The sequence below is a fragment of the Acromyrmex echinatior genome, chromosome 8 (assembly GCF_024713525.1).
Source record: "Acromyrmex echinatior isolate Ae372 chromosome 8, ASM2471352v2, whole genome shotgun sequence".
Lineage (NCBI taxonomy): Eukaryota > Metazoa > Arthropoda > Insecta > Hymenoptera > Formicidae > Acromyrmex > Acromyrmex echinatior.
The window spans coordinates 6,386,915-6,400,422 of NC_141859.1; the positions used below are offsets into that span (position 1 = coordinate 6,386,915).

Genomic DNA, 13,508 nt, shown 5'->3' on the forward strand with positions numbered 1-13,508 from the left:
CCATTCGAACGAGGTTCATTAAGCCTCCGTTTAATTCAAGTCGTTCGTCCGCCCGCTCGCTCGCGTTCTCTATTCCCGTCGGCCTTCGCTCAAGCGCCAATCAATCAATTCTACGTCCACCATTGACGTCGATCATTGATCAATGCGCACCAGTGCGCGCCTCGTCTCGAAAGCGCTTGGCCGCTCGCAACTTCGGCGCCGGACTCCGCGCAATACCGTCAATCGTAAGTGGGAAAATAAACGGAAGTGTGGCAGCCGCGTTTCTGCGCCCAGTCGGGCATGTCCTATATACAAATGCCAATCTTAATCTTATTCCCGTTCGGACAGATTTTGCGGTGAACGCGAAACCTTTGATCTCTCTGTAAGATCTCAATGTAACTATACATGTAAGACTACACACAATCCGCTTATTTAAAATTAACTATGGTGTTAAAGTTACGTTATCCGTTTATTCGCTTTCTCGTAAAGTTTAATTCGCTGATAACGTATACGAAACTTTTGACAGTTTAATTAAAGGTCTCGTTCAATATTGATGATGAGGGATAATAACTCTTAATAGAAATGTATGTAAGTTTTTTTAAATACTTATCCCAGTAGTTGTATTGTTTAATATTATTGCAGTATTCTCATCGGTTGTAACAATACTGCGTATAAGGAAATGGATAAGAACTCGATAGAGTTTCATTCAGAGATTGAGGCAGTTTTCTTGGCAAAAAATATGCAGATACCTGCCCGGTCATTGTCTAGTATTAATAAAATATTGCATAGTTCATTTATTGTCTTGTTTTGTTCAGTAAGTAACGGCTTCAGACTTTGTTCACCTTTTGTGCGCAAAAACTGAAGGCAAAGCATACGTTACATCTTGAATGGAATCCTAAGTAGTTTTACTTCTCAGTTACTAGACAGAATTATGTCCGTTTCTACCGGAGTAATTTTATTTCAACCTCTGTTCAACCAACTCTACATCTTTTTCTAGTTTTAAGAATTAGAAAAAGATGAATTGAACGGAAATTAAAGTTAACCTACATCGGTAGAAGCGGGCATTAATATAATTGTTCAGTAATTGCTCAAAAAGTACATTAAACTTTTACCAGAGAGACTTTCCAGTTGGAATATTAATAATAGCTCGATAAATTTGGAACGGTTTTGTATAGTCCAAGTCGACGAATATATATATGTATACTCACGCACTTTCGCCGCATCACTCCTTATAGTACATATCGACGAAGGATTTCGCTCTCGGCGTCGTATTCTGAATGAAACCTCGAGCGAGACCGCGCCTGTGAGGAACCAGCGAGGGGTCAACGTTCCCTTTCCCCTCCCCCTCCCCTCCCCCCCAAGGACGGCCAGGGAAAAGTTAAAGAAGCCGAGGATAGGACGAGGCGCAAGGCAGAGGCAGTAAAAGAGTTGCGTATATACGCAAAAGGGGGGACGGATGCGAAGAGGCACCGAAGAGAGACAACGGGAAGAAAACGCAATAAAAAAAAATAAAAAAAAAACAGACGTAATGCAATGGAATCGATTCTCACTCTCTTAACCCTTGACTAGACACGCATCGAGTCGCATTGACCCCGTCCGTGCAGCGCGCGTGAAGAAAATGCTGAGCTAAAACAAAGTTGTAGATACCGTGTATCTATCCCCCTTTCCGATAATACGTGATTCAAAGGAATCACATGGGTGATCTCTAAATCGATAACTTGCGAGATGTAGCAGAAGAAACGAGCAATTATTCCGCACTACTTTCTGACAAATGAATTGAAATCGCGCATCTTCAAAACTGTTAATTGCTAACTGCGATCCTGCTAATTTTGCATTATTCTGAAAAAACTGTCTATCGTCGGATAATTTTTCTGGGACAGGCCATGACGATATTTCTGAATTTTTCATCTCGAAGATATACTACAGAACTCGAGTGTCTGCGTTGGAATTATATAATATGGAACTATATATACATTCCCGGAGGAGACCGAGTATATTTTTGTACAGAAGGGAAGTAGGTGTGGTAGACACGAGAGTTAATCCTTTTAAGTTGAAAGCTCGTGACATCGTTAGGATAAAAGCAGAATGTAATTGTCAAGACCGCGCCTAATTCGTGACGTACGTGCTATTCTCGTTTCTTCGCGTATCCATTTCGCGAATCGCGAATATACCGTCACCGACGCATGCCGATAAGTGTGTGACATGAGAGTAATTTTGCGCGACAGCAATTAGAAGTATCACTTGATGCGGGAAATCGCATGCGATACGAAGCAATAAACTAAAAAGGAAATGTCCCTCTTATTATATATGTACGTAAGGATAACGCATACTACGACATCTCGCCGGCGTCTGTTTTTCACCGACGGTGCACCGGAAATAAGTTTATCTCGTTTATCTCACCTCCGTTCACCTCGACCGTTTACATACATATCATTCAATCCGATATGAGCGCTATCATCGCGAATATAATTTGAATCGTTTTGCATCGTTATACAATACCTCCATCTTCGACGAATAATTTTGATCATTCCAACGTCAATTATTCTATTCTCGATTACTACAAAAAAATTAATTTTTACTATTACGTACTGTTATAAATTTAACAACCCATAGTTGATGTAAAAACAGCCATCATGTGCATTATAAAACACAACATATACGTATTATAAAAGTATGGAAAAGAAATGAAAAAAAGAAAAGAACATACAATCTTGCATAACGAATAAGGCATAAGGCATGAGAAAATAAATCAATCAAAGTCTTTCGTTTCCTTCCTTTCCATAAAATAAAAGACTCTGATTGGTTGATCTTTTTATACTTTATGCTTTATGGAAGAATCTTACCCTTCAATGGAATTCGAATTTCATCGGAATTACTTTTAACAGATATACTTGTAGTCAGTTTGAAAAAGTAGATACAAAAGTAGACACTCCAGCTTGTTCGCGACAACGTATTTGTTTTATCGATGCGATTGTATAATCATGTCGTTATCTACGTTACATCGATCAGCTTTGCCGTATGGACTTACATTAATGATTGATTAATTATCATCCCCATAAATCCTCGTTCCCAATGATACCGAAAACCATTGATGCGAGATAGGCTCACCGATACGTCCAAACTTCCGGTCGAAAATCGACGAAATGCCTCGTCAAACTGCTCCACTCCAACCCCATCGTATCCCCTCACTCGGAGTAATCGGACGAAGGCGAGAAGAAAAAGATAGATAGATAAGGAGGGAAAAAAGAAATATCTCTGTCTCGAGATATACCGGGTGTACCGGGAAAAGAAATCAATATTTCACAGGGCGAAAGTATTGTTGTAAATAAAAGATTTCTTACAAACGTATGACGAATTCTGGATAGTTTATATTGTCTCGAGATATCATTATTTACCTGGGAAAAGAGATAGAATAGAAGAGATGGATAAAGAGTGAACAAATTGGTCCAACAGAATAGCCGTCGAGTAACTACAATGAGAGGGAAAGAGGAGGAGAACGAGACACTTGGATCGATGACGCGTAACGAATTCTTCGGACAGGTCGATGAAGAGGAGTGCTAGAAACAGAGACACTCGAACCGCACGGTAAATGAATGAAAGGCGCGGCGGGAGAAGGTGGCAGAGAGGGAAGGACGGACGGTCGGCAGAGGGAAAGAGAAGGAGGGAGAAAAAGAGAGAGAGAGAGAGAGAGAGAGAGAGAAAGGGAACGATCGTGGAGAGGCCGGATGTGACGCGACAACGCATAACGACGACTTGCTCGTAGATTGCACTCGCTGGTCGCGCAAAACCAGACCAGAGAGGAAGAAACGAGTCGGCAGGACATAGACAAGGAGAAAAGATTGTGAGCAAAAAGTGAGTGAGAAAAAGAGAGAGAGAGGGGGGGGGAGGAGGGCAAAGAGGATAGAAGGAGAGAGGAGATCGAAATGGAGGAACGTGAGATAACGGAGTTGGCAAACATGAAGATAGCGTGGCGATGGTATTCTCGTGTTACTTGAACGAGAAAGAGAGAGTGAAAGAGAATAAGAGAAGGTGCGAGAAGGAGGGAGATAGCGGGGGTAGAGTAAAGAGACGGGGGGAGAGAAAGAGAGAGTGCGCGATTACATAGCGAGATTCGAGCGCGCGAGTTCGATCCGCTACTGAAGTCGAGAGAGCTCGATAGGCTTAGCCTTAGGATATCGAGAGTACGTCTGCAACGCGCTCGCGTGTAGAATTACTTATTGTACGATTAACACGATCCAGGTATCGATATACCGTGTCGTACTTAAAAGAGAGACACGTCACTGCCAGAAGGTCGCGGATGTTCCAATAGATCTATCATAGTAAAATTGCAATTGAATTGCAACCGCGTTACTGGCGAATATACAGAATAGTGACGAGATAGGTATTCAACATCATCGCGTGCGTCATTACAATGATTAGCTTTTTGCTAGGTAATAGAGAAGCAAAAGAAGGTCGATTCTTTTGCGAAAGCAAACATATACGTGTAATATTTTTGCGTTTCTTTTATTCCTATACAGCAATTTCGACATACATATTTCTTCTCGTGTTCGACTTGTCGTGTTAGATAAATATCGTAAGTTAGATAAATTGATAAGCCCTCGAAAATTGGAGATGAACAAATAGTTGTTACACGTACAACGACGACGTTTCAACGAAGCATCGTGGAAATGCTGCTTTAAACTCTCCTCGACTTAATCTTGTACAGCGAATACATTTTTAAGTGATAAAACAATCGAATGCGTATTGATAAAACATTTTTTTTCCACTCCACTCCCTCACAGTGTATTTAGGCGATTAGTATGGCAATAAACAACTCAAATATAAATACTTTGTGAATGAGTGCCGACTTCCGGACTATCTTGGAAACCGTTTCCTACCTATGACGAGGCGATGAATAAACGAGGGCAACGGTCATTATGCGCAATATAACAGCTACCGATATGCATATGTATTCGCTTTTCCTGCTGTTCACTCTTTAACTGCGATATGACGTTCACCACGCGAGTTTAAGTAAAACAAAAAGGAACAGAGGGTTAACAGACTTTATCCAAAACGGTTATTACTTCCCATCCGTCAGAACAATCAGAATTCTAACATAAAATATAATAAACTAAGGCTCTGCGTACAATGAAAAAAATACAAATACTATATGATTTTAATTAGAAATCCTGCAACCAATTCCAGTGTAACTAGTGTCTCTGATGAGTTAAAATCATAATACTTATTCCTATTCCTAATATTTCTTCCATTGTGCGCATTGTCCTTAATTCATCGTAAGATCGAGAGTGTCATTAGTAGCGCGAAGGTAATTGACGCGACGTTGCAACACTATTACGAGAAACGACAATTACGCATTGTTCATTTGCGATATTTGTAAATTAATTATCGCGAAGAATGTCCGTCGGTTCCGTGAGTTCTCAATGAGACTCCGTATAAAAGACTCGTGCTGCGAAAAATTCATACCGAGAGCCGAGGCCTCTACTCGTTTTCACGCGTCGCTCCGCCCCGCCCCGCCTCGCCCCGCGTTGCACCGTACCGCACCTTGTCCCGCCACTCGAGTCGCCTACTTTTGCGCCATGCGTGGAAATCATGGTTTCATTCATGCCGGATCGACTTCGCGGCGTATATGGCGCGCGAGAGCGCGCGTATTCCCCTATATGCGTGTGCGTGTGCGTGTGCGTGTGCGTGTGCGCGCAACCGTTGCGATTCCGCGAGAGTGGCAAGAACGCGTCGATATCCACCTTCTCGGTTGCCGAACGCAATCGATGTGTATCGTCGCGCGGTTTTCACGTAAGAAGATACGTGCACGTACGCATGCACGGGACCGCGTGTACGAAAGTCGCACGGCGACTCCGAGCCGAGTGGCATTCACGGCAATGTGGTGCCAATGAGAGCGAGCGAGCGAGCCTCTGTGTCAATAAGCCCGTGCACACGCACACGGACACTCGCGTTATAACGGGTGTCTCGCGCGGATACAGCTCGCCTATTGCGAAAGATTTAGTGGCGCGCGAACGCATTTCACAGCGATATATATACTTAGTAGGCAAAATAATTCCAGCGATTCGTTGTTTCACGGTCCTACGACACTTTCGGTTTAAAATCTCTCTAAAAATAGAACGATGATAACGAGTAATTAGTACTCGTTGAGAGATAGAAAATCAAAGCGTCAGAAATCGGGAGAGATTAAAAAGATACTTTTATAGAAATCTTATCGGTAAGGTAAACATCGTTTTTAGAAATTCAACGAGAATGGATTTCAGTCTGCACAATCAATAACGGCCGTAATGACGAAAGAGAGAGAGGAGGACGTGTGCGTGAGAGCGAGTACACGTGCGTGTGCGCGACGGTGTGAGTTTTACGAACGGAAAGGCGACGGCGACCGGCGACTTTCTCGCGAACTTTCTACACCTGTGGGTTTCATTCACCGCTTCGCCCCTGTGACTGGTTCGGTCTCTATGAAAGCGTAGTGTGACTCAATGCGCGCAACGAGTCACGCTCGTCTAACCGTCGATGGAGTTGGCACGAAGTCGCGCGACCTCGTCCAAGAGAGAGATAGTGACGCGGAGAAGGAGACGGGCAGATTTATCGTGTTCCGCGAGAAAATCCTCTGAAAACAAATGTGCAATGAAAATACATCGAAGTGTGAGCGGCTAAAAATATTGAGGAAAATAGAAACGAGAGAGGAGAGGAGATTGCGCGGAAAATTCTAAAAAGATCCCCAATTCACTTAATCGAGAGTAAAGTGGCTCTAAAGAGACACAAGTAACATTATAATGTAATATTGAAACTATATTGAAACGTGTTGATGTCGAGAGTTAAATGAGACGACCGTTTGTTTTTTTTTTATGTTATATTCGACGTAATTCGGGGAGCGAATCCTAATGTAATTTTAAATGGATGGAAGGTAGAGATATGATAGACGAATAGATAGAAGGGGCGGAATCGAGAGAAAAAGAGAATTCGATTTCTCGATCGATTTCCGCCGGCGAATGACGCAGATATTTTTCGGAGATTTATCGCTCCCGGCCGTTTCCGCCGAATATCGCGCGCGGCCGACGATGATTAGCGCCAGCTTGGAAACAACAAGGCGGAATTTCGTAAACGAGCACGCGGTTTCCAGATTTACCCGGCGTTCTCTTTCTCTCTCGCCGATGCGAGTCTCTCCTCGCTTCCAGATGTTCCATCCGCGTTTTGCCAAGAGAACCGAATGCGCCGTATAAATAGTACATATAGTACCGCGAGCGTAAAGCCTCGTGTCCACGATGCTAGAAATCGCTCTAAGATCTCGAATGGAGAAAGAATTGACCAATCACATTGGTCGAGTGACCGAGTTGTTGAAAACGTGATTTGTTAATCCTTAGTCAGAGTCGCCACAAATTTCCTCATCCTAAACTTTCATTATTTCTCCCTGATTTCCAAACAAAATTTTTTGTTACTTTCCCTGATTTTTTAATATTTTGAAATTTTTTTATTTTCGATCTAATTTATAGATCGTTAAATAGTTTATCGAAAGAGCAATTAAACATGGTAACGCAGTAAAATACTTAATGTTGTGCAAGCTGCTTGCACGTATGATTGTTGAGTTGACAGTATTCCAAAGCTACAAAGATGTGATGTACATATATTACATTTTTTAAAGCTAAGAATTTTAATTCTCCAGAAAATGTAAAGACTTTTCCTTGATTTCCTAGTCCAGTTACTTGATGCATCTAATTTTTCGAAGAAAAAAAAATTCCAGGACTCAATCATAACTAAGGAATTTCATTCTTTCTCTATTCGAGATCTTGGACCGATTTCTAGCATCGTAGAAAATTCGAGAAAATATACCATCCATTATAATTTCACCATTTAGTTGGAACGACGACATATTATAGCTACTTCGGTATTTAAACTCGAGCATTTTCATTCTATTTAATTGAAATATATATTCACACGAAAAATATCTCTTTCAATTGAATGAAATGTTCAATGAGATAGAAATTCGTCTTGAAATTCAATGAATTGTTGAATGAGACAGTATACGTGTGTTTATTACGAATATTTATGTTAATACAAACATTATACGTTATTAATTTTAGAGCAATTAATAGTAAACATTCGCAATACTAACAATTTTTTTATAACTCGACTCACAACGTTCAAGAGGACATCTGCTAAGCTCCGGTACGCTTTTATTAATGATACTAGCACACTGTGAATCGGCTGTTATGCGCTCATTATGAAACCCTGCTTCTCCTCTCGTCGGCCACGGAACATGGGCAAATAAACAGAAACTCGGAGCGACGGATGGAGAAATAAAAAGAGAAGCGTCGGGAAGCCAGTTGGTCCGGGTCATTTGCCCGACAGCCGTCCATCCCGGACGTCGTTTTTCCGACGAAATCGTACGCTGCTTGATAAACCCTGGTCGACCGTCGTCATCGGAGAGTATTATTATTCGGTGGAATGTTAATATCATCCATTTCGTTCGCTACGATGCCCGCCAATGATAGCCGTAATGCCATAATGGCAGCCGCATTACCGTATTTGTGCCGGTAGCGTGATACAATGGCATTACGTCATAAAGGATGATATGACGTTTGTGCTAATTTAGACGTTTTTGTTTTCATTCAGACAGACAAAAGTGAAAGCAAGAAAAATGAAGTGTCTTTCTTAATCCTTACAGGATGGAAAGCCACTATAATGACACTCAGTCATATTTTAGAAGTCATATTTTAATGCAAGAAAATGTACTAAAATGACGAATTATAACAAATCTTGAGGAAAAATTGTTAGAAACTACAGCCCCGTCCTCTAAGAATTTAAGGAACTGATTTTAAGACAATTCTGAAAACTTGTGATTCTTTCGAATTGTAAGACCACTTCAAACATGTAAGACCACGTGGAGCAGTTAACACTAGGAGCACTCACTTCGTCGTGCACAATGTGCTAGTCGAAGAACCGTAAGAAAGCCGACGGAAGGAGGCGATTAGGAATTTTCTCGCACTCGCCGGCAATACAATCGGAACCTCGTGGGAGCGAGTTACCCTTGTCAAACGCCGTTATTCTTAATCGCGCATAATTAGTCCTAATCGATCAAGAAATGATCGTTCTGTCCTTCTCTCATCGTATCCATCTCATCACCGAGGCGTGAAACCGAAAAAGGAGACTATTCGCTGATATTTTCATAGTTTTTATATTGTCTCAAGTACACAATCTTGAGATGTCACAAGCCAATCGCAAAGCAACCATATTATAGCATCTTAAGACATTACTTAAGACGATCGTAAAAAAAAGAACTGATTATTACTCGTTTCTAGGAATGTAGAGATTTAATCTTCAGTTCAACTAACTCTTCATCTCTTTCTAATTGAAAGAATTATAAAGAAGACGAAGAACAAGTTGAACGGAGATCAAAGTAAATCTACATTGGTAGAAATACCAATTGTTGGGCATAGGAATTAGAACAAGATAAAAGAGTGTAGAAATGGAATTTTTTTTTAGAGTTTAGAGAAGAAAAACAAAAGAGAGGAGGACTCACCGGTACGACTAGGGGGCCGTGGGGGCGCAGGATATTGGGGCGGCGTCAAGAGTGGCGGCTGCGGCGACACTTGAACAACGGCCGTGGGGTTCGTTGAGCCGTGGGACGTGGACAACGTGGCTGGCACAACCGTGGCCGCTGTCGTCGGCGTCGTCGGTGTCTTCGTCGGCGGCGCCGTCGTCGTCGTAGCCGCCGTCGCTGCCGTATTATCCGTCGTCGCCGTCGACGCCGTACGTCGCGGCGCGTCCTCGCACCTCAAGACGTCTGCGTCGGCGGCGTTACGCGGTCGGAGCGGCCGCCGCGGGGGCAGCGCCGGGGGCGGGTTGTTGTCCGAGGTATCCACACTTTCGGCACTTTCGTTAGAGCACCTGTACTCCCCTTACGCCTGGGGTATTAATCGTATTAATCTCGTCGCGCACGACGCGCACTTGGTGGACAGAGAGAGAAAGAGAGAGAGAAAGAGAGAGAGAGAGAGAGAGAAAGAGAGAGAGAAAGAGAGAATACGATATATATATATATATATCGTATATATATGTATGTATATATATCACCGGAAATTAATTAATTTATTAATCCTATATATGCGAGCGCGACAACCACAAAGCGAAATGTTGCCGTTTCTCGCCACTTCCGATGTATCCAAGAGAGAGACTGAACGTCGGTTCGTGAACTCGAATTCCACTCCTCTTCCTGCTACTCCTTCTCCTTCTCCTCTTCCTACTACTACTACTATACTGTCGTCGCCGTTGCTGCTGTTTCTTCTCTACTACTCCTACTCCTTCTCTCCGCTTCTCGCACTTCCGGCACAGGTCACAACGTCACATCACGCAAGCACATACGTATCTCCCAAGGAGAGCACGATCTGGGAGTGCGGAAGCGACATTATTTAGAGGCGAGTACGAAACGCACGCGCGCGCGCGCGCGCGGGTACGAGCGAGCCAGCGAGCGAACGAATCTCGACTTTTCTTGACTCGATCCGGAGCGAGCGACGCCGCCGGCCGCTCGCCTCGACAGTTCGGTGGATAAACCGGCCGCGACAAAACGTAGCAAAACGGAAAGACAGACGAGAGTTAATAGAGTAAGAGAGGAAAGAGAAAGAGAGAGAGAGAGAGACATGCGCGCGGTGACACGATACAGCGAAGAGGAGAGAGATCGGTACACCGCGGGGTCCTCTCGCGCACTGGCCAGCTTAACACATACACGAGACGGCCCTCTTTCGGTGCCCCGACACGACGCGCTCTCGCCTGCCTGCCTGCCTGCCTGCTTGCTTGCTTGCCTGCCTGCCTGCTCGCCTCCACCGTTTCTCTTCTCTCTCTCTCTCTCTCTCTCTCTCTCTCTCTTTCCCTTCCTCCCTCTCTCTTTTGCTTGCAGAACGCGTACACGGAGCGAGCGAGAGGGAGAGAGACAGACCAAGTCTTGTGAGAGACTGTACGATTACTACCGACACGCGAAAGAGATGGAAAGCGAAGGAAAAGAGAGAGAGAGAGAGAAAGAGAGGCGGCAGGGAGGGGAAAGAGAAAGAAAGAGGATTAGTGGGGAGGACTAGAGAGAGAGAAAGAGAGAAAAAAAGGAGAAAGAGAGGCGACTCTGAATCTCGCGTAGGCCGTCTGCCAGTAAACAGCTCCTTCATTCACTGCTTATTTTATACGGGCGGCCCCCTATATGCTCCACAGAAATAGCCACCCTCGTTCCGTCCTCGTCGCACGCGTGCACGCACGCACGTATGCACGTACGGTACGTACGTTCGTACGTACGAGCCGGATACGTTCTCTCGCGTCGAGTTTGGTCTCTCTCTCTCTCTCTCTCTCTCTCTCTCTCTCTCTCTCTCTCTCTCCCTCTCTTTCTCTGCCCCCCGTGTTTCTGGGGGACCTCTCCTTTCTCTCGTGCTCCCGCATTCGTGTCACGCGGCTCGCATCTCGGATAACCGCGTTGGTCTTGGTGAAAAAGCACCGTGCGGGAGTCGGTGGCCGCCGCACTCCTCCTCGAGCATTCTTCCACCCTCAATGCGGCCTTCTCTCCTCTCGCCGGTGTCCTTTCTTCCCTCCTCTACCTTCTCTCTCCGGTTTCGTCTCTCCTGGTCTCTCCTGCGGAACAAGGGGTGTTGACTCCTCGATGTGTTGTTGACTGCGCGGGCGGATGATTTGCTGGCTTAACCTCGCGTTACGTCGTGACCGGCAGCAACGTCGTCGACGATGACGACAGGTGCGCGACGAATGTCGCGGTGACGTCGTCCTTCCTCGTGTCGCAAAATGGGAATTCAATCGATTCTCCGATAACTCGAGAAAGATAACGTCTACGTCGGTCAGATCTCACTCGTGCGTCTGCATTGTCGTCGAACGAGTATATATATATATATATATACCGGTAATCGCTATTTTCCGTTTTGCGACAAACTCGTCTGTCGTCGTTAATTTCTACCGTGTGGCAATGCTCTCCCCTGTGAACATGCCTGTCTTCGTATCATACGTTGTACCGCGTCTTCGATGACGACATACACCAATGACGACAGTGACGATCTTTCGGCGAAGATACAGAGTGATGAGAGGGATGGGGGAAAGAGAGAGAGAGAGAGAGAGAGAGAGGAGGATAGAATACGATATCCGCGATACAGATACGGCGTAGGGGTTTGCGCCTCCGCCGCTGGTTCTCTCGAATGGCGAGATTGGCGAGCCTCCGGTCGGACTAATGCACATGCACACATGCGAGGCAGGAGCATTCGCTCGCTCACGTTTTCTCTCGGGATACCGTGTATACGTTCCAGCGCGATGGTGTATGTTATACTCGTTCATGTGCCGTTCTTCCTCTCTCTTTCCTTCCGAGAGAACGGCGGGATTACGAGTAGATCGGGTGGAAGGAAGTAAAAAGAGACAGAAGAGGAGGCTGTCAGGGGAGCTCTGGTCGAAGGGTGAGACGCGAGGAAGCAAGGAACGAGTGAGCGCGCGCGTCTGCCGTTCTGTTCGCTCGACTTGGCTCGATCGAGGGAGGGAGCGAGACACGTGACGTTCGCGCGTTCAATGCGCGGGAGTGAGACAGCCGCAGAAGTTCAGCTGGCCTCGGCGGCCATGCCGGTGTAGATCGCGAGATCAGGGACGTACCAACGTCCCCCCGGAGCCCCACCGACGTTTCGTCTTTTCTCCGTCTTTCCTCTTCCTGAGTGACCCGAGTCTCCGAGAATGCTTGGATTTATCCACTCGAACTTTATTTCAAATCCTCTCGTCTCTTATCGCCGTCGATTATCGCGCCATTTGTTTGCGCGGTGTTTCCTAACCTCCGTCACGACTTACGTCGCGCCTCCGTCGACGGAGCGTCGCGCTTGGGCATCGAGGAAAAAAATGCTTGCGGTCTCACATAGGAAATGCCAGCATGCACTTTCTTTTTACGTCGCACATTTGCGATAGCCGTTCAGATGACTACTGTCGTATGCTCCAACTGCACCGATTGTTGCCGTCGCGGGGAGGACCAACGTGCCGTCCGCGGATGTTCCTCGTCGTTGTTCGCGACGATACTCCGGGATGTTCGCGCGACCGACGATCTCGCGCGTGCACGAGATACATGCGCGACAAAACGGGTCTTCTCCAGTGAGTTCCCGCTACCGTTTTTTTCTCCCTTTCTCCGCGGGTGCGATCGCGCCCCTGGCTTTCTGAAACGACCCGGCTGACGCTCGACGCTGCTGCGCCGTTGGTAAACTCTCTGTTCGCGTACAAACAGCGCGAGCAACGTTCCATCTTCTTCTCCCTCCCACCGTTGTCTCTCTTCCTCCGTCTACTCCGTGGGTGGGGTGCGCATGCGCGCTCCGGCATTGAAAGGCGGGTATGCGCCAGCGGTACTTACGCGCCCCCGAGCTTGTGTGCTTACATTGCACTGCTTACACATTACGCGCGCGGTTGCTACACACGCATGTGAAGGCACCCACACGCGCGTCTCGCACAGCCACCAAGGCACCGTGACGCCTGCGACCCTTCTCCTCCCTTCTCCCGCCCTGCGCTCGCGTATACCGTACAAACAGCAGAGC

General features: G+C 45.8%; 1 protein-coding gene across 1 annotated transcript in view; it reads right to left on the reverse strand.

The window, feature by feature from the left end:
• sty (sprouty signaling antagonist) overlaps nt 1–12,817 on the reverse strand; it is a 39,140-nt gene extending 26,323 nt beyond the window's left edge. Inside the window, exons 1-2 of the mRNA XM_011053405.2 lie at nt 12,781–12,817; nt 9,497–9,874 (exon numbers count right to left, since the gene is read on the reverse strand). Of these exons, the coding sequence (XP_011051707.2) occupies nt 9,497–9,874; nt 12,781–12,817 (415 nt within the window). The remainder of the gene's footprint in view (nt 1–9,496; nt 9,875–12,780) is intronic.
• Nucleotides 12,818–13,508: the final 691 nt, after the last annotated feature.